The sequence below is a fragment of the Melanostigma gelatinosum genome, assembly GCF_949748355.1.
Source record: "Melanostigma gelatinosum genome assembly, chromosome: 12".
Taxonomy (NCBI): Eukaryota; Metazoa; Chordata; class Actinopteri; order Perciformes; family Zoarcidae; genus Melanostigma; species Melanostigma gelatinosum.
In genome coordinates this window covers 9,224,789-9,247,216 of record NC_136645.1, presented here as the reverse complement: position 1 = coordinate 9,247,216, position 22,428 = coordinate 9,224,789, and the positions used below count along the sequence as shown (strand labels likewise).

The window sequence follows — 22,428 nt, the reverse complement described above, 5'->3', positions numbered from 1 at the left end:
GAGAGAGAGAGCTGTCCCAGTGTGTTAGCATCAGCCAAATGAGGCAATCTCCCCAGGGACAGGGCATTAACACACAAGGCCTTGTGGAAGTTCCCCCTCTCTGCACTGTGGCCAATAAAAAGAGCCAAGTCACAGCCGGCCCTTGAAAAATGAATTAGCGTAATCGTATGAGGAGTCTCTATGCAGCCAATGCAGATGGGGAGGTAAGTTTTAGCAAAGCAAAACAAAAACAAAGAAGAAGCTCTTACTTGTTTTCGAATTCGAGGTTTAGGAATTACAACAAATGTTTATAATTTGGACATGTTTTATCACTCACGTCCATCAGAGATGCTGATCTCCAGGTGGATCATTCCTTGCTCTTTGTCTAAACCCAGTCTGGACCTGTAACAACAAGACAATTATGTAAGACATTTAAGATTTCTGCTTAAAGCAAAGTGTCTGTTAATAACGACATTGTGTCCAATAACAATGACAATGTGTCAGTGACTAAAAACATTGTGTGCATCAATGATGACATTGTGTTCATTGAAAATGACATTGTGTCCGTTAATAATCACTTTGTGTGCATTGTGTGCAATAATAACAACATGGCGTGCATTAGTAATTACATTTTGTCCATTACTAATGATTTTGTGTGCATCATTTCTGACAATGTGTGCATTAATGATATCATCATGTGCCCACATATTTTAAATTACAATTCAAATTGTTGACGTGCAACTTTATTTCGAAAAATCACTAGTTTCTCACTAGCGAGTTGCTAAAGGAAAGACTTAACACACAAACTTAGAGATTGATTTATGAATAGCTTGTGTAACCCAGTCCTGGAAATATGAAAGTATGCAGTATTTTACAAGGGGGAAAAAAATCGCGTTTACTTTTGTGAAGCAGAAGCGTATGCTTTTCTTTTGAACCCATTGTATCATCTTGTAATCTCTGAGATTATCCAGGAACTCCAGGTTGTGAATCCCAGGTTGGGAGCCACTGATTTAGGTCATGCAGTTTGCAGTGCCTGTACATGTGGTAGACTTAGTTACAGAACATTTGTAATGTAATTTGAACTTTCTCGATATATGTTTTGAACATCAGGTGGCTTAATAAGGCAACTATTTTTCTGCTGCCCCAAGGAATATTTAATAAAAGGGATGCTGTGTGAATAATTGTAAGAAAAAAAAGACAATTGAGAAACTGTATGAATGCATTTAGCTCACAGCAAGAGTTTCAGTTTTTCTGTTATCAGAGGCGCAACATTTGCGGTTATATTCGATTTTCATTTTGCATTTGTAATGGTGCATTGAAAATACAGCATTGTCCTCTCAGGCCCATTAATACAACAGCCGTATCGATAAACACTGGCCTGACAGACATTTGACCTGCAATGCACTTTATGGCTAAGGTGCACTTAGCCATTTCATTCACTAATTGAGATTATTCATGACGTACAAGAGTCACCACTTGTTGTATTAATAGCAGCTGTTGTGACAGAAGATGGCTTTCTTCTCATTTTCCATACCGTGTCTGAACTATAATATAAAAAGCCGCCATCCTGCTTCCATCAGCACTCGGTAATTGCCTCACAGCTCCATCTCTTTTAATGGACTTTCTGTCAAATACTTCATCCAATTCTATCAGGGAACAGCAGCACTTGCTCTTAAATAAACCGCTGCAATGTTACACAGAGTGCTCCCATAACCAACACGCACCAGTATGTCTGCCTCGCGAGGGTGGCTGTTAACATGTTTTTGTAAATCATGTTTGTCAGATGTTCTCGGATAAGATGAGCAGTGCAGGATGCGATGAAAGAAATTCTTTCATCCTTGATCTCTGATGGTGTGGGGAACGTGTAACAACAAAACGTGCAACAACAAAAGGAAAAGTATATTTGAACATCAAAAATTAGTTTTTTTTAATTGATCATCTAGTAACACAACTGCAGGATGATGCTAAAGAAAACTCAGGCACCATTGTCCTTAATAAACATATAAACTCAAGCTGCAAATACATACCTGCCTTGTGCATATAACAGCAGCTCACCACTAAAATATTGTCGCATGGACATCTGTGAGTTGGTGAGGTAAAATCTTTATTCTGTGTGATCAAGTTATTTTTCCTTGTTTTATCAGAACAGGTTGCATCCTAATAGTTAAGAAGCTTAGTGCAAATTGTTTCTGATGTATGAGGAAAGATGGTCTGTTGATGTTTGGTACAAACCTAATTAAGAGGATATAGTCTTATGGAAAGCTACCACAGTGTAGAGCCTTATGTAAAGCAACATTGAACTCAAAGATCTCCGTACGCACAGTTGAGTTTAGGTACATTACCATGAGCTACAGAAGAGAAAGAGCTTTGTTTGTTCTGTGATTTAGGTGGGACTGAAGATGATTGATCATGTTTTATTGCTCATTATGTGATGATTTATGGGCTACATTTTCTATTAAGGAGTCCTTTTTCTGGATTGATGATTTTTTTTTAAATATATCTCTTATAACTCCACGTGGGCTGTTAACTTGTATGTGCATGACACAATAAATAGCATAGATAACACACACAGGTAGAGAGTCACTAACATGGGACGGTTAAAGATTACTTTTCAACCCCAATAAGAAAAGAGTGCCATACGTCTACCTTCTGAGGATCAAAACATCAGCCTCATGAAAACAAGATATAGTCTTTGTTGTGTCTACTTAGTTGTCACCTCCTCGTTAAAGTGATTGTTATTTACTGTAATATTGTTGTTAATGTGTTTCCCAGACTAATGCAAAAGTTGTAAAAGCATGTACTGAAGGTAACTCCAACCACCTTGATTAATCGGTGGTTCTTCTTCCTTAGTTCTGTGTGTGTGAAAGGCATTCTGGAGCCAATGACTATGAAAAACATTATAAATTACACATTTATCCCGGGCCATAATCCCCGTACCAGCACCTGACAGCTAATAACGCTAAAACACTCTGAGAGACACCTAGAAGCTATCTGCCACAACATCAGAGCTGATTCTGTGCTTTATAGATCAGCTATCACATTGTAATTTTGGATAAGATTTGATTTTTAATACTGTGGTATCTAATCAATATTGAATGAGCAGATTCCATTCAGCGGATGACATATTATGTATAACAGCACACTGGTATTTTTATAATATTTTTTTTAAAAGAAAGAAAAGGAAAAAGATCTTCCTCCCCAAAAACCTAGCTTCATTTGGCAATCAATAATAAAAGTGATGGGAATAAAATGTGTCATTCTATTTCGCAACAAGTTGTTCCACCAAAAAATGAATTCATGCATTTATATTAACACGAAATGAAAGTTGATACAATGATCATTTCAATCAAAAGGGGCAAGTACTTCACTTTTTTATACTTTCAGTAAATTTTGCTAATACCTATTTACTTTTATTTAAGTCTGTTTCACTGACCACTGACTAATAAAAACGGTGGCGAATTATTTGAATTCAATGATTATTTCTGCGACACACTGTAAAGTATAAAGCGTGTTACTCTAAACGTGTTACTCTAAACGTGTTACTCTAAACTATTACTTGTTTCTACCATGTCAGTGAAAATACAAATAAACATATTTTATAGAGCATGTCGATATGTACAGTGAATGCATTTCCCCGACTACTGCTGTGAACAGAATGCAAAAAAAATGCATACATTTTAATTATTAAATGTATAATTGTTCTGTGCTGGTCTATTATTCATAGTGTTGATGGAAAGAAATTAATATGCGGCGATGTTGCGGCATTTCTCTCCCAGAAAGAAAAAGCCTCTGCAAATGACTGATTGTTGATCTCACCAGTAGAATCTGTTGGGGATGACGCTGTCGTGCACAAGCTGCCATCTCTTCCCAAATTCAACAGAGACATAGAGCTGAAAAATGAGAGGAATGCATTAACCAAATGAGTTACAGCATTAAGAATAATGTTCCGTGTCATAATACCCAAGAGAATTGTTTCCTGATGTATGTCTAACTATATTATCAAGCAGCTGACATGATTTGTTGATTTTGTGGCGTCAGTGTGTTGATGTTGTTTTGAATATTGAGTCAGTGATGAGAAAATCCATCAGTTCCTGTAAAAATACAGTTATACTCTGAAACCAGAAAAAAAAAAAAAAAATGGAAAGACGATTCGCTCTGATGCCTTGGAAAAGAGGGAAGGAGGACAGACAAATTGGTCTCTGAATTCAAATCAAAGTGTCTCCTTCATAACTCAGCAGGATTTCGGCCTAATTGGTGTTATAACATCACTCATCACTGTCGTAGTCTTTTTGTTCCATAAAGCCATTAGCCTTCTTTTTAATGCAAAGCTGGACTTATGTCAAAGCATTCAGAACACCTGTCATCTTGCCATAATGATCGGGCAAAGCATCTTAAGCCCGGAGCTTTACAAGGATAATCAACATCATTTTGCCTTATCTAAGAGCTTTAAACTTTTAAAAGACATGACCGACAATCAATACATGTAAAATGAAACCAACCGAAGATTGATTCCTGCAGTTAAAAGGAAAAAAAACCTGATTCAATTTAGCTTTACACAGATATATAGAATGACCTGAAGGCAAACTTCTCTAGAGCATCTTTATTTTGACCCTGCGATGGTTCTCAACGAAGCTTTCATCTTCCTCCCTGCACCATTTATCTCACTTCTCAGACCTTGACGGTTTTTACCTCAGAAAATCAAGTCTTGCAATAGCAGGCTGGGAAGGCCGAGTTTGATGTCTGCGGTGCTGAGTAAAGCAGACAGCGGGGTTCTCACACAGAGTAATGAAAGGTGCGTGTTCATGCTTGCACTTGTGTGTTCGTGTGTGTGTTTGTGGATTGTTTGGCTGTGTCTTTCTTCTTATCTTTCCCCTGAGTTGTCTGGGGCATATCCATTCAGAGTTCGAGTCTGCAGCCGCCAGACTTCATGACTTGTTTAGGGGAGCAGGTGATCAGATGCCTCTGTTTTGGAAACTGCAGCCTTGGCTAAAGTGGCACATTTCTGCTCACGAACACCATGTCCTGAAAGCTAGCCGCTATTATCAAAGTAAATGCTTTTGACCTATCTTTTGTATCATCAGTGATATTAAATTTGCTGCGACCCAACCGGCTTGTGGTTCATAATCGGACAGAACAACAATCTGACGGAACAACACTCAGAGTTAACATGTGCATGATAAGCATCATGTGAACCCTCCACAACAGCCCTTATTCAGCAGCCAGGGATCACATTTTCAGTTTTTATTACAGCTATTTCATGCCACCTGACAGCTACACGTTACCTTTTGGTCGTGGCTGTAAGCCAGGATCCAGTCCTCCTGCTCGGGGTGAAAAAGCAGGCTGAGGATATCAAAGGCTAAGCTGTGTTTCTGATAGGTCGCCCCCTCGTCAAGGCTAATGAGCAGGCTGCTCTCCACCTCCGGGTCGGTAAGCAACATGATCTGAGAAGAGACAAGAAAAGAGACGGGGGAGTCAGCGGCCCACCTTGACAGCATCCATTCCACAGGGCTTATGTGTACTTGTGTACTTGTGACACCTGGTGCAAATGTCTGTAGGGATGCTATGTAGTGAAAATGAGAAAAAATTCTGCAACACAGCAACAACAATTGACCTAATCATTCAATATAGGAAGGCAGGATTTTTCTATAAGATGCATGTGGAAACGTACCTTCCTTTTGTTGTTCGGACTCACGTACAAGTAGCTCAGGATGTTTTTTGGCCCGACTTTCTCATTAAGCTTCTCGTATGTGGTCCCATAATCAGTTGACCTAAAATCCGATTATAAGGATCAAATGAAATACATATATGGAGAAAGGCCTACTAGTTAAGATGCTGATGGTATCATTAAGCACATCAGGCAAGCAGAAAATTGAAACCGCAGAAATCAGGAAGCAATTTGCAAGATGAATGAAGATTCTTTTAATTATCAACAAAACAAGAATATCCTGTGTTGCAGGGGAATGAGGTATTACTATCATTATAATTTGTGACGCTTTGGGGTAAAAATGTAATTTCATGTTTGTGATTTTCATCTTTTAAAATTCACATGGAGGACATATTTGCCTGTTGGCTGAAAAAAAGCTTTGATTGTTTTTGAAAACAGAAATGTACAAAAGAAAATATGAATTGCCCTCAAAGCACTGCTTTGTTGACTTCATTATCGATGTCTTCATATGACTTGTCAGCTAAATAGATGCTGCTCTCAGATGCTTTGTGACATTTCAGAAACAAGCAGCCTTAAAATGTTTTATTCTGCATATTATTAAATAAAAAAATCAGTTTTGTGGCTTTCTGGAGTTTTATATTTGATAAGATATTTAGTTTTGAGTGTGGGCATTTGGGAAATATGACCTTTTGAGTTAATATAGCAAACGTGTCACCAAACACTTGGTTATTTGCACATCCTGCAGTAGTGGAGCAACATTATCATTCGTTTAGAGTCATGTCATGAATGCAAGTGCAATATTTTCTCCTTTGGCTCTGTTTTTGGTCTCTACCTAAACATCAATTTGGTCTCTACCTAAACATCAATCACATATACAAAGCATTGTATTTAACCGTGTTTTACGAGTCTCTGAGAACAAACAGATTTCTAAAGCAATCAGTTTGAAATCATGTGTGTAACCAGACAGAAGATCTTACCTCCACAAAGAACTCTCTGTTACTCTGCCAGAGTTGAAGTCATAGTACTTTGTCAACATGAGGATCACCTACGAAACAGATCAAACTGATTAATAGCTTCGGAGGAGTGGTATCATCAGTTTGGTGAACGGCAAAGCGTCACATATATGGTGAGAAAAAACCCAGAGCCGATCCATCCATGCACATGTCTTTTATGCTCCATGACAGACACAGCTTTATTAAAAACAAAACAAAACTGTGATGGCATGTCAACCCGTTCCTTTTTTTGTTGTAATGCTATAAACCTTTGTGTATATTCTCTGAGGAAAAGCTGACCACATATGCACGCTATAATGGTTTCTAGGACCCGGTAGACCGGAAAATGCTACCACTGGTAAACTACGACTAAATGAATAAATAATACTGTGCATTGCAGGCACAGAGAGACAGACCTCGTAAATATCATGGACATCTTCTTTGAAGAGGATCATAAAAAGTGTCATAGTGGTATGTGGTTTACAATAAACAGGCCTTTACTTAATAAACATAAAGAGCTGTAGATGTCTTCTAAATTACGCCAGACATTAATGAATGGCTCACTGTGGACATTTCTATTTGCCTCTGTTTCATTTTTCCTCAGCAGCAATCTGAACCCAAAATCAAAGCCTGCGTGTTTGTATGTACAAGTAACTACTGATGCATAAAGACATCATTATGTACCTTTTAACCAGAATTTTACTTTAATTTCCTTTTCCAGTGAGGCAACAATATGAGGAAAACCGTATTATAATAAGAACTTCCATCCAAAGAATGCATTATTTCCACAATGGCCACAAAATCTCAACAGTCTGTTACACAAAAGCAGTAGTTCGCATTGTGCCCTTCACCCTCTACTCAAATATGTAGCGCAGGGCCCCGCCTACACTGTGCAATCGTAAAATCTGCAGATCATATTGCTCTCTAGGGGAGACCCTCTGGGCATCTTTTCATGGCTATCCTCTAATTATCGAGTGTTGTGAGTGCTTGGGGTAACATTCTGTATAACGAGTAAGAACTCCATCATGTAAACAAGAAATTTGAACTTTTTAAAACCCTGCTTGCACACTTCCTCATCGAGCCCGTCATCCTCATCTCTGCTAAATAAAAGCCCGCCCCTTCTTGAAACTGACAGACACACAGTGTGCACACATGAGGCCCATCCACGTCCCTTATGTACAGTCGACTCCAGCATCTAGCAGGAAATCAATTTTTAAAGCTAAATTGGTCAATACCATCTGTTTGCCAACATATTTTACTGGTGCAACACCACAAAACACAGTAACAGTATCTCTGATTTATGAATCCAAAACAATAGTACACAAGTGCTCCATCCTAAATATGGGCTACTCACTATCCAAATCTCTTACATGATATTCTTAATTCTTGTATCAATAAACAGAATCACCAAAGCCAATGAAATCGAATTAAGCGTCCTCCCATCTTTTGCTGGTATACATACAGAAACTCCTGTTATGTTATCATGTTTCTCAATTTCCCAGACCCTAAGACAACTTCTTTAAATGTCTTGTTCGGTCTGATCAAACGTCCTACAAACAAAATAACGATGACATTACAGATTAAAACACAGAAAAGCAGCAAATCCTCACAAATGCGAAGCTGGAAACAAATGTTTTCCATTATTCCTTTAGAAATTACTTAAACAATTAAACAATTAGAATAATTCTCTGTTGATCATATTGATGAATCTTGTTTCCGCTCTAACATTATGAAAAATAGGAAAACTCTGACTCTGCAATTACTTTGTGCTGAATGTGAAATCTTTTATATGAGCGCGAGTTCAGAGATAATCCATGTAGCTTGTTATAACTATGGTACCAAGTGTCCAGACTGGGTTGCAGAGATTTATGATCTTCCAATAAAGTGCCCTTTATACCTTCCAAAAGTCATACCCTCATGGACACTGGCATACGCAATAAAACAACCAGCAGCAGCAGTCTGAAAATGAGGACAAAATATATGCTCCATTCTGTATGGCGATTAACTTTATGCATTTGCTTGGGAAGGATCCAGGATTACAGTCGGATATAATTTGCATCCAACTATGCAGGCTAGAAAGGTTCCCTGTGTTCAAAGGGATGTTGAAAGGTAAAGTCCCATGGCTGCAGTTAACGCATCAATACGGTGATACAATATTCACTCTGTAGATATTTCTGTGAAACAGGTGTTTGAAGTTCATGTCACATAAGCCATTAAATTACTATTTGAAATCACTGGACGAAGGCTACTTCTTTTAATGCTTACACCACACACCGGATAATGGCAGAACTTACCCTCTGGATTTCAATAATGCCATATATATTAGCTTACCTTTTCCCTTTGAATTTCAACAAAGGTGTCCCATTTGATGCCAGCCACCATGTAGTGCACAGCCCATTAGACTGCAGTGGCACCAACATATCTTCAAACTGGATTACCTGACATCCAAGAGCAAGCAAATTGATTTTTCAACCTCTAATCCTTTGTAAATCTTAAACCTTGGAGGTAAATGGACTGGGATGAATTTGATCATTATGTAAGAATGAATGGAGGCTTAATGGTGATTTAAAGGGCTTAGGGTGTAGAGACTACGGTATGAGAAATGAAGGTGTTGTATGAAGAGGAGAGGGGATGGGTTATCGCGAAAGCAGAAGGGGGGGGGGATTCTGTTATTGAAAGGTGAACACCTGAGACAAATGACGGGAGCGACAGAATACGCAGTACGATTCATTCCCAGTCTCACCAACCCTGTTGATCCAGCTTCATCAGCTGTTGGAATTAAGTTGCCTCATCAATACAACTGTCATCATATTTAGCCACTGCAATTAAACAGATGGATGATTCCATAAAAGCAATTGTTTCAGGAGTTACTGACTGGAATATTAATAATAAAGACAGATATGACACATCAAAAGCTGGTCACATGTCTGAGGTATTACCCTGTATGATGGGATAAGCTCCAATATGGGATAAGCCGGTATATACGGTATAAATGAATGAATGCAATATAACTCTCTTTTATTGTCTAGTTTAGACAGAGTCGGTCACAAATGAAAAATAACTAATGAATAAATAAATGTAATAAACTGTAGCCAACATGTAATAAAATAATATTACAGTACAAAACATTAGTGCAAAATCTAATAAAATCGATTTTAGCCGTTTTAAACATAACGATTTTAAATCAACATGTTCATAGGAGAGAGAAGATTTTGTCTAATCCTGGTATTTAAAATTGTGATAACTGGTGACAAAGAATGTCACAACTAAGACACATTGAAGGAAAAAGGGTGAGAACACCTGCCTCCAAGATATTAACACCACAGTGGTGTTAACAATGTGACAACAAATGCTTTTCAAAGAATAAGAACAAAAACACACTTTAACGAGCAAATTCAAAGACCCCAGGGGCCGGTATAGCTTTAAGTATGGAACTTCACTTGATGAAATCACCACTTGCATGCCTTTAATAAAGAAAGAATTGTCTATTTATATTACATTGTTTATGGCCCTGCAACTCACTCTGCAGCAACAAAAGCCTGCGGGACAGCACATCCTCAAATACTTCAACACCACCTGAGACATGTAACGTACAGAGGCTTTTGTCTGCCACTTCAAATTATATCACTTCATTAACAAAGGCAACATTTCCTCGCAGACCAGATGTTGCGCTGAAGCTAGATTGTTTGAAGTCAGAGCTGTTGGCTCTCATATGGATAGCAGGTCACTGCAATCATGAATTAGAAGAAGAAGAAACATTCCTTTATTAGACCCACAGTGGGGAAATTATTCTCTGCATTTGACCCATCCCTGTATATATAGGGAGCAGTGGGCTGCCAATGACAGGCACCCGGGGAGCAGTTAGGGGTACAGTGTCTTGCTCAGGGACACTTCGACACAGGACACGTTGCAGCCGAGGATTGAACCGGTGCCCTTTCTGTTGGCAGACAACCCTCTCTACCCAGTAAGCCACGGTCGCCCATTATAAAGTGACTTCACAATATCACTTTGCACAAAAAAAACTATGGGCTTCCTAATAAAACCTGATACACAAAACACAAAGAGAAGTGAAATCACAGTGAATTATTAAACATCTTCTGTCCTTGCATGCAGGACTTGATGGGTATTAATTAGGGGTGTAACGGTTCACAAAATCCACGGTTGGGTTCGGTACGGTACAGTGGAGCCACGGTTCGGTACGTTTCGGTACAGTAGAAAACTATAAATGCCAGAGAAATGTACTTGATTTTAAAATATATTTATTCATTACAACTAACATCATAAAGTTATTCTTTGACTTTGAACAATGATGGAAGTCACCTGAGTGACCCATCTTCTGGGGTGTCTTCTTAGCAACACATAAGCATAAAAAACACAAGCATAAAAAACTAAAACTGCTCCTTAATGTTGTGTAGTATTGTTACTTACATCTGGCTTACATCTTGTATTGTTACTTACATCTTGCAAAAGAGATTTTTAATCTCAATGGGACTACCTGGTTAAATAAAGTTTTTTTTTTTTTTAAAGATTTTTTTAAATTTCTTTATTAAAACGTATTCGGTTCGTCATGCGTACCGAACCGTGAGCCTCGTACCGAACGGTTCAATACGAATACGCGTATCGTTACACCCCTAGTATTAATATGACTGGATGTTTTTAAAACATGTCATTCATGAGTGATACAGTTCAGCTATAATGTGACTGATGGCAACATACTGTTACCTTGACAGAGGGTAATACCATTGATCTGTGGACATCAACTAACCGGCCTTGTAAACAGCTACTCCATGTTACAGCTATGGCTTTCAAGCAGAACAGAAAGTGTCTGACTCCTGTCGAGGAGTAGCAGCTTGGTTGACAAGTCATCTGAAACAGCTTTCTTTCTGGCTTCTACTCTCGCATCATTTGCTTCTTCACCATAAATGAAAGGCAAGTTCAGCAGCTAGGCTACGGCAGCCTGCTGTGCTTCAGTGTGCACAGAAGGGGTCTGATCAATGCAAGCAAGATTAGAAAGCAAGAGGGTAGCTTTTCCAACCCAACCAAAAAGTTTGCGTTTTTTCCAAAACTACTTTAAACTCTACAGCACTCCATTTAAAAGTGCTGAGTGCAATGGTATAAGATTAGTTGCATGTTGACAAACTAAAAGCTCCCTGGACTCTTTAATAAATTGCATTATCTCTGACATAAATAAAAGTAAAATGGCTGATTCGATAAATATGCTGGGGAAGAATTCCTCTTACCCATATGCCTCCTTTATAGGCTCACCAACAGTGTTTGAAACTTCCTGCTTTTGCATCACTACAAATCCAAAAAGGAAACTTCAGCATGTAAATCAAAGTTAGGGTTTTGAATATGAGGCTTTTCTTCCAGCAGCCAGATGGTGTAACTCATACGGTATGAATGAGTAATGCACGTGGCCACTGTAAAATGAAAGAGCTCTGAAACTCAAAATGAGGTGGTGACTGAGCAATGGCCAAAAGCAGTATATCGACAACAGCAACAGCAACCAACGAGTGTTTCTGATTCACAGATGGAGCACTGAGGCTCAGACTGTTTTGGTTTTAATTTAAACACAGCGACAATGCGTTATACTTATGGTGCCAAAAATGTGAATGTATTGTTGTGTAAGTGCAGTAAAATGTTAAATGTATCAGTGCTGTGTTGGTGAATAAAGGAAATGTAAAAAGTAGATTGGGTTGACTGCACTCTAAAGTTATTCTTTAAATTATCATGGAACGTATTTCAACACGATTAAACTGCTTTCTTTAAAAATGAAGCAATTCCGTTGGTCCAATTAAATTTGCTAGGGTCGGATCACGAAAAAAACAACGCTTTCAATGAACTTAATAAAATCATGGAAAGTATTTCCACATGATTAAACTACTTTTGTTAAGTATTAGGCTTTTCTATTGGTCCAACTTAATTTACAACTGTAATTTTACTAATGTAAAATGAGTTCCACTAAACCGTATTCAGTTAAGTTGGACCCAACCCAAGTAAATAAGTTGAACCAACCCTAATACATTAAGTTACATTTCCACACAACACTGTGTGGAAATACTTGCCATAATTGTATTAAGTTTGTTGAAAGCGTTGTTTTTTTTAGGTCAGCCAAGGTATTGAAAGTAAAATTTGAAAAAATAAAGTTGTAACATTAATTTGGAAAATTCGACAAAAGGGGTAAGCACATTGTAAGTTTGATTTAAGCAAACACAAAGAAGTGCAAATACAATGACGACATAAATAAGCAAAAGGTAAGAACTAATCATTGTCACAGCCAAATTAACTTTCTCCTGGTCTTTTGATTTTTGGGGAATTCTGCTGTATTAGAAAACGCAGCAGAGAAGAGACTGGGGGGGGACATGTATGTTTATCCGTGCAATGTAGGCAATGCCACATCCTGGAATTTGTGAGGAAAAATTAATTCTTTGTCTTTGGTTGTGCTGTGGGCTCACAATTCTCATCAATATGCATTTAATTAATTTATGTGTGATGTCCCCTCCCTAAAACAATGCTATAGAAATCCTCCCTCTTCAGCAGCCTGTCCATCACGGCCACCCAGGAGAGAGGGGAGCTGGTGGACTTCTATAGTGACACAGGATTGTCTGAGCATGTCAACATGCTATATGCAGGAAGCTACATGCATCACAGTGTCCAGGTGTTTGGTGATGTTATGCTGAGGAGGCAGAATCAATGTGGGGGAGGTAAATTGGTGAAAAAGGTGTTTAGGACTAAATTCAATTAATACTGATCATATCAAGTCTCCTGTTCCTCTCCCTAAGGTACATTATTGGTGATTATTGATTACCTTTGTTAACTCTTTCTGACATCCATTGAGTCATGTTGCACATTGACTGCAGAATATACTGTGGATACAGTAATTACACTTGTGTTGCTTTTGTTAGCCATTGACAGAATTAATGTAAATCCTTGTACTTAACCTCTCCACCACTCCTTACCATATAATTATGTTTTGTCTTTTTCAGGGGGGGGGGGCAGGGGATCTTTAAGGGAGATAGCTCAACAATCCTTGTATCATCTGAAAGACGTTAATCTGAAGATTATGCAGCCAGCACTGTGCCTTAAGTTGTTGTAGCCATAAACCAATACAGTTATCAATTAACTAGTTTTAATTAATTGTGAAAGTGTAAAAGGGCTGTACGGTGAATGATGGAAGTATAATGATGACCAGTCCACTGCTCACTTATGTCTAATAACCTTATGCAGCAATATTAAGGTTGATACCATTTGTTACACAGCTTTGGTGCTAGATCTAACAATTTTTTGTCACTTGAGAATCAATACAAATTGTCGAAAATCCCTCAATAATAGCACATTAAGGCATCAAGACCTCAAGGAACACCATAGAAAAGTAATGATGTGATTTGGTACCTAAAACGTTTGACATTTGGAGATTTTTGCAAGAATTGCATTTGTCGACAATTGGATATTGAGCGCTTCTGGAAACTGAGAACCCTCCTTATTGTCCCTATACCTAGGAAGCCATAGATCCTCTGAATGCTCTAGGACGTAGAGTTTTATACAGTAACGTCAAGTTTCAAAAACTTGTCTCACTATGTGAAATGGCTACTTTGGGGATCATTACATCATTACATTAATGTAATTGGCTCACTGGATCCGCAAGAGTCTCAGCTTTCCAGTCGTAAAGTCGGCCGAGGACAGTGGTGTTCGCAAGGAGTGGACGAGCAAACTTAAATGTCCCTGGATGATTACAGCAGTTAAATCATGACATTTGTCTTTTAGCTTTTTTCCACCGAAATTAGCGTCAATAGACTCCTTCCCATTCCCAACGATCAGCGAGGTAAAATGTATGTTTCTGTCAATGGAGTCTTTGAGGAGAGCATATAAAAGCTATTTATTTTCCCATTTAACTCGGTATATGAAGGGGTTTCGACCAAACCAGAGTTGATGATTGTTAGAACTGTGGAAAGATGGTTTTAATGAGTTTCATTGTTTCTGTCGAGTTTCAATGAAGACTGTTTTGATGATCAGCGATGCACAGTAACTGTTGTCTGACTGGAGTCTGGTGGCTTTGAGGAAAGAATATTAATTGTAAGTTTGCTCCTTGATAAATTATAATAATTGTCCAGATCTCTTTTGATTTTGGTTTTTATAAATTCACTTCAATGCGTGTCACACAGCATCGCACCGGAAAAGGGCCGAAAATAAGTGTGTCCACTCGCACGTCATGTTTCCATCACTGCCGATCGGAGCTGGAGCCGATTGATACCCGTCACTCCTGCAAAGAAGGTTTTGAGTACACAAAAGTGGCCATTCAGCAGAGAAAGATTATGAGGCTCCCTTTTGCCAAAAAATGGAAATTCACTCAGACTAAATGCCCTAACTACTGAGAAGCAAGCTGAAGCTCAAGGCTGAGATGTAGTGAGATGTAGACACAGGCTTTGCATCAACAACCTGATTAATTTAGGACAAAAACTCCCAAGAAATGTCCAGGAAGCTGTAGGGATCTCTATCGCCCCCCACACACACACACACACACACACACACACACACACACACACACACACACACACACACACACGGAAGAAGAAGAAAAGGTAGAGGAGGATGGTGTACACTTCAACCAACATCTTCATGCTTCTGAACACAATCAGGACACGAGCATCTTTTTATTTGTTAATCTATCACCTGCAATATAATAAATAATAAAGTCTGCTGCCTGTATCGCTTCTGTGGAGAATCTTAAGTGATTAACATTAAACGTGGCATTTAAAACAGCTGGGTAGAGTGGAAACAAAATAGGACAGATGTGTTCAATGTGGTGAGGGACTGGAGCCTATCCCAGCATGCACTGGGACACCCAGGACAGTTTGACAATCTCACAAAGCTAACACAGAATGACAAACACATTCACACATTTAGACTTTCTGATTCACTTTCCTTGCATGTGGCTGGACTGTGAGAGGAAAGTAAAGCACCTGAATAAAAGTACATTTCTGCCAGATTGGTTGCTGTTAGATGTTCAGTTTGAAGGGGATCACAACGCCTGATGAAAAGTACAATATGTAGTCACATTAACGGTTGCTCTTTGCAAACACAGCATTGAAAATTGGCTCCTCTTGTCCGGCTCAACAAGCGAGAAAGAGAGATAGAGAAGTAGTGGTCGAGCGAACTAGAGCGCGAATGAAGACAGGGAAAGGCATTCATGAGAACAAAGCCTTGAATCAGAAGAATTAAACGTTATTTTCTGATTGTTTGACGGCGGTTACGTTCTAAAGCACAAATGAACACATCCATGCCTCCTCACAAACCTGTGGGAAGGTGATGGATTTTGAATGAATGCAGCCCAAGGCACTCTTCATCCAGCTGTGGCCTGTCTGTGTCAGGCTTGGGACGACGAGGGGCATGACAAAGCAGCGGTGGTTGACCTGTGAATGAGAACGGGCTGCACACCCTGCTTATTGGCTGGAGGTTACACCCCCCATGTGGGGTCAAAGATGTCTTAGATCAGGGGTGTCAAACTCATTTTCACTCCGGGCCACATCAGCATCGCGGTCGCCCTCAAAGGGCCGGTTGTAAATGTAAGACTGTGTAAATGTAACTACTCCTAACATATTGGTAAATAACTGTCTCTGCATTTGATTATTGTTTATTCAAGTGTAAAAATAGTGTACATGCAGTTATATAAATGTAAAAATATATTTAAGCACATTTGAACAGATCAATACAGATTGAACGTTTGCATTTTAGCTCAAATCTTAGCATGTGCAGGAGTGTTTTGAATGGAAAGGTGGTTGCAAAGACGTGTGTGTTTGGAAAGTAGTGAACATACGACTGCATGAATGAGAATTGGAAAAAAATACAGCCCCCATGTACTTCAATGCATCAAGACATTTGTCAGTTTTGGGATTCTCTGTTTACCGTGGAGCCATGCAAGAAAAACAAAGTTTTCTTCAAGAATTCAAGGTAACGTGGGGGGAGTACCTGATATACAAATGATCATTTGGGGGGTGAAGTATTCCTGTAAGCCCTCACATTTCCTGTCGTAAAACATTTTTTTTAATAAAGTCCCAGTCGATCTTTGATAAACATCCTCTGCAACACAAGTTGATTGAAATTTTGCATCTAACGCACTGGCTCCTTATGGAAAACCGTGCAAGGCTATAGCAGCATGGATGCCACACGAGGGTTCTGAATAAAGCAAATACATCTTCTCAGTAATAAAGTAGGCTTACTATGTTATATATTTTTATTACAATTTATTTCATTATAATAAAATCCTTGCTTGATTGCTCAAATGATAATTAATCAATTAATTGATTGCTAATAACTTAATTCAATTGGTCAAATGATGCGAGTTATTTTGGTATTAACATGTTGCATGTGACAGACCCAGCCCAGGTTGTGTCACTCATTTATTAGCATACATTCAAGGTCTGTTTTCTTGTCCAAGTTGCCATCTTTGTTTTGATTGGGAAACAAAGGCACAACTTGGGAACAAGTGTAAAAGACCTCTATTACCCAAAGTATACTTGAAAAGCACAAATCTGGGCTCGTGACTGACAATAGCCACATGAATCAGTGTGGTAGCAGCAATGGACTGATCGCATTTTGCTTTGTTTTCATTTGAATTAAAATGCCGAAATGACACTGCAGCTTATAATTGGAGAAATTATGAAAAAACAGTAACATCCAACAATAATTTTTTGTCATTTGCCACTGAAGCCTAGAAAAATAATATCTGGAATTTGACAGGAAAACTAAATATCACAGTCAATAACAAGCTCAGACATTGTGTCTCACAAACTGTAGTAGGCTGCACTATATAGGTAATTATCAGCTGTCTGAATATTTGAGTTCAAGTGTGAAAACTTAATTTCCTGTAGAAAACGTGAGAAGTGCCTGAGGTGTCAAAACATGGCAGCACTTTCCCACACAAACTGAGTCACATTAACAAGCCGAAGGGGATATTACGTATATACGAACACTGCAAGCTTTCACCAGCCCCTTTACACTTTCTTTGTATTTGTTGGCCAATGCCCACATTTCACAAATTGCCTCCCTCTCTTTATTCGGCATATAAGATAAGGTTGCTTATTGATGCCAGACGAGCTGCCAAACCTCTTACAATTCCTCTCATACATTCAGGGAAGCTGATTGCAGCAATTATGACTGAACTCTATCAGTTGATAAGTTACAAAAAAAACAACGTTGAATTTGAAAAAGGGACATTGGCCACTTTTGAAAGAGATTATTAAACCGATTTCTAAAGAGAACACCAATCTGTGAGCTTTCTTGGCGACCTCCTGGTCTGCACCTACAGAGAGAGCAAGGGTGGGGCACGTCGCAGACGTGGGAACACACACACACACACACACACACACACACACATTATAACACAGTAAGCGGGATGAGATTCTGTGTCATTAGAGGGGAAATGACTCACAGCAGGACTAGAAAGTTCGTCATGTAACTGTGAAAAAGATAATGCCAAATCCTGGCGATAATGACAGCATGTTAATTAGCACAATTAAGAGGTGTTGCTAGGCAAATGTTGCTACCTTTGGACAGAGTGCGGCTATAGGTGCTTCCAGTCCTAATGCTAAGCAAATCAGCTGCTAGCTGTAGCTTTATTTTCATATTTACTCACATGAGAGGCAACAAAAGCGAATAAGTGTATGTCTCCAAATGTCAAACTATTCCTTTAAAAAAACGTAACATGAATTACAAATTAGAATGTTGGGGTTCATTTTGGTGTTTGTTATTTTTTTCTTTTTACCATTTATTTGCATCTGTTTTACAAATGAACAGTCAACTTTGATATAGTTATAAAGCATTAAGACAAATGTTTTAAAACATTTCCGGTTCAGTTGTAGTGGGCTGCACTAGATGCATTTGTTGTGAAATGGGTTGGTCTTGCTGACTATGTTTTAAATCATGAATGCATGACTGGGACTTGGCCTCATGCTCTTCTCAGTCTACACACTGCCCCGAGATGATGTCATCGTATCGTCAATTTCCACAGCTACGCCGATGACACACATACACATACACAGAGCCAAATGATATAACTGGCTCAAAGCATGTCTGCATTTAATACATAGATGAGTAATAAGTACCTAAAACTCAATGAAAGACACGCAGGACATAAATACTTGTGCTAAGCCCTGAGGGCAAAGGAGATGCACCGTGCAAGAATCTTGGATATCTCGTTCACCACATCAAGCATCGGCTCGCTGCCTTTAAGTATTAAATCACACCTTTAGATCAGCTTCTTTCATCTCAGAAAAATTGCCACGGTGCAATTTAAGCCAGCAAGATGTCAAAAAGCAAATCCATGTCTACATCTCAAGCAGGCGAGAGTACAACACATTGCACTGGTCTTACTGAAAAGTCAATTTCAAGACGACAAATAAGTGAAACTCTGCTGCTTGACACCTGATCAAAACAAGAAAAGAGAGCATGTGAGCATGATTTTGGGTGAACTGAGCATGGCTCCAGCTATCTTTCAGAATTTAAAGTCCCTTTGCTTGTAGATAAAGCTCGTGGCTTACATCGAATACTCCTTCTTGTTGTTTTGAGTGCATCAGATTCACTCACATCCTTCCAATGTGGTTTGTTAGACTTCCACAACCAAATATAAGACAATAGGACATTACCATTCCCAAACTGGGTCCATCTATTTTGTTAGCTTTCCATTTTTATCTTTTATCTCTCTTTGTCTCTATATTTCTCCATCCATCCATCCATCAACAACAATATTACGAAGATGCTACTTTAAACCTCTTGGTCCAGATTTCTCTTTGTTGTACAGAGCACTTCAAGTTACAATATTTGTGTAAATGTGTTATAATTTTAATCTGTACAATGACTTACTTTTAGCTTTCAGTATCGTGTTCAGTGAGCTGTATACTTTGTTTTATTAGTATCACGCATCTTTCTATTTTTGAGCAAGGTGGATAAGGCTCAAGCAAGAAGACAGGTGCATGGAGAGGTTTATTGATCTCACATAGGCGCCCCTATAGCTAAAATCAACAGAAAAAAGCAACACAACTCTATGCAGAACATCAAAGTTGTATTATTTTTTACTTCAAACTTCAGTCTACCTGCCAAGTTCATTCATCAAATAACAATAGTAGATGGCATGTGTGTTTGTGTGCGTGCGAGAGAGTACGAAGACAGAACGAAGCGAGGCAAGACTGATTCCCTCAAACTATGCAACGTCTCAGCAGTCGCACATTAACTCTCTATGACATCTAGTATGTTGCGTAATTCTCAGTCAATACTACTGCTTTAAATTACTCAAATCAACATGCAACATTTGTGATTGCACGCAGACCACACTGCGTCAAAAGAGGTCCGTCCGTGCGTAAATCTTTTGCGCATCAACTACTTACGCTGCTGTTTTGTCCGGACCAGTGCACCATCGCCTGGTTATGAGCCGTGTCCCCGGTGAGTGCAAATGTCGAACTTGTGAGCTCAAACTCCTCCTGGTCCGAAAACGCAGCGTCCTCCCCGTCCTCGGGTCTGAATTCGGACCAGGTCTCTGCGCTCCTCGCACTCCGTGTTCGTCTCCAACTGTCCGTATCCGTGTCCTCGTTCAGGCCCACTGTCACATCACCCTGCGCCCCATTTTCCTCGGTGTTATTTTTTCCATTACCGGTTCTATTTTCGGTCACGCTTCCCTCACTGGGAGAAGGGGCAGCCGCGGGTGAAGCACTTCCAGGAAACACTTTCGGACCAGAACGTTTTTGCTGACCGTTCAACCCGTCCTTCTGGAGCCAACTTGCGTTATTTCCCTCCAACCGTGGCTGCACTTTGGACAAACTTTCGTCGCTCGCCGTTAATTCAGCAACGTTGTGCTTTTCGTCGTCGCCATCGGTGGGTTTGTCGCCCGGTGACCGATCCGTAAATCCGACAAAATCTTTAGTTGGTGCCTCGCCAAAATGAGTCAAATCCAGCTCCGAGAGTTCCCGGGGAACAGCTTTAATTAGCGGCAGCTGGCACGAAGGAATGCACCTTAGCTCCGCTTTTGTTCCGCCCAGGATGGAAGTTAAGGTGAAGAGCCAAATCCACTTAGAGAAAATGATAAAAAGGCAATGACCGAGGTGCGTCTCCATTCTACGTTGATTCCGACTTCAGGCGTGTTAAAAACATACCATGTTCACTCTTGAACGTTGGTCTGTCATCACCCGGTAAAGTGGAGTCCGTGAACGCACTGTGGGGAGGTGCAGCAGCGCGCGGACAAGTGTTCCCAAGTACTGATGCAAACGATGCATCAGAGGAGGAGCTGGAGGCTGAATCCTGGACGAGAAGGGAGAGGGGCCCATACCCCCGCATCCTCATCTCAACCTGAATGGAAAAAACAGCAACTGGGCGTACTCTTAATTAAGTTGTATTTCTGTAGAGGCACGTGGTCGCGCTGGGGTTTTTATTCTGTTTTTGATCAGCATTGTGCCAGATACTATTCTACGTGAAATATTTGCCTGGATCATCATCCTATCGGTAATTTTGCATTGGACTAAAACAATCTCAACGGTATTCCGATGATGGGGTCTCTGGGGAAAAGTCTAAAATACATTATAGGGTCTGCATCATGGTAGACCTTGCGTGGAACTGTTCCTGACTTGGGCTCTTCAGAAAACATGATGAGGCTTTGTATTTCCTAAATGCCTAGGTAATCAATTCACAGGATTGCCTGTGTTCCCTGTCAATCATGCCATAACGACCCTGTGGTGCCTGCATAATGGCTTGGAGAGACTAAGGCTGCACTCTTGTATTATCCATTTAGCACAGCTGAGTGGAGAGTGCATCTTCCCCAAATGTTCGCCTCGGTTTTAGGGTGCCCTTTTTCAGGTTAATGTAGGGGTGTTTGACACAAAATAATGAAAAGGATTCAAACAGAAGGTGAGTAAGCAATCATTTTCTCCATCAAACACCTCTCTCTGCTGTTGTATTCAAGCACAGAGGAGTATGCAGGCGCCATGGAAATAACTGAGAACCTGTAATTGCCATGCAATGCGGACACCCTGGAATATAATGTTATATTTCTCAAATGTTTGGGCTTTGTTCCAGTCACCTAATGGTAAACCATTACGAGAAGTAGAGCCTGTCCAAACCCTGTGATTAGATTCTATTTCTAGGCAACATTTAGTCAATAGGATGAGGATGCTGTTGACTGGTGACTGATGCCGAAGAGACTCCCTATATTGAGCTGTGTTCTCCCCATCGCTCTGAGCTGCGACGTGATCCTGTTCAACACACGGGTCAACTGCACAGAGACGTCTTTCATTGGCAGCCATTAGTGATGCAGTGAGCAAGAGCTGTCTCAATCTGTTTCAGTTAGCCCCCACCAGACAAAGGGAAACCAGTCTATAATGCAGATTGATGGCTGACTGAGAATTTCAATCACGGGCAACATTGGCCAAAAAGCTCAAGTCTTGACTGTAATGCAAACCTAATGCACAGTCCAACTATTACAATGCGGACGGTGTCTGAAATGAAGTAATGCTTGTGTGTGTGTGTGTCACCTGTATGACTTTTTACATGTATTTTTTACTTGCCGTGGCTTTCTGTGGGATACATCTGCAATGACACTGTGGAGTGATAATAATGGATTTTTGCCCGACCTGCCTGCTGAGTTTAGACACGGATGGTTGTGCACATGCTCGGTTTGTGTGTGCCTCGTTTTTAGTATTGTCTTGTTTTGCTTGTAATATTTCTGTGCTCAAAATAATGTCCCAAAGATGGACGCAACTAACGTTTAGATGGATATCAATGAACTGCTGAGTATTTTCTTGATCGACCAAT

At 39.7% G+C, this 22,428-nt stretch overlaps 1 protein-coding gene across 1 annotated transcript in view; it reads right to left on the bottom strand.

The window, feature by feature from the left end:
• LOC306786186 (VPS10 domain-containing receptor SorCS1-like) overlaps positions 1–20,750 on the bottom strand; it is a gene marked incomplete at its 3' end in the record, with an annotated part of 38,822 nt that extends 18,072 nt beyond the window's left edge. The window contains exons 1-6 of the mRNA XM_079280876.1: positions 20,016–20,750; positions 6,622–6,689; positions 5,648–5,747; positions 5,262–5,420; positions 3,796–3,869; positions 317–381 (exon numbers count right to left, since the gene is read on the bottom strand). Of these exons, the coding sequence (XP_079137002.1) occupies positions 317–381; positions 3,796–3,869; positions 5,262–5,420; positions 5,648–5,747; positions 6,622–6,689; positions 20,016–20,738 (1,189 nt within the window). The 5' untranslated portion in view covers positions 20,739–20,750. The remainder of the gene's footprint in view (positions 1–316; positions 382–3,795; positions 3,870–5,261; positions 5,421–5,647; positions 5,748–6,621; positions 6,690–20,015) is intronic.
• Positions 20,751–22,428: the final 1,678 nt, after the last annotated feature.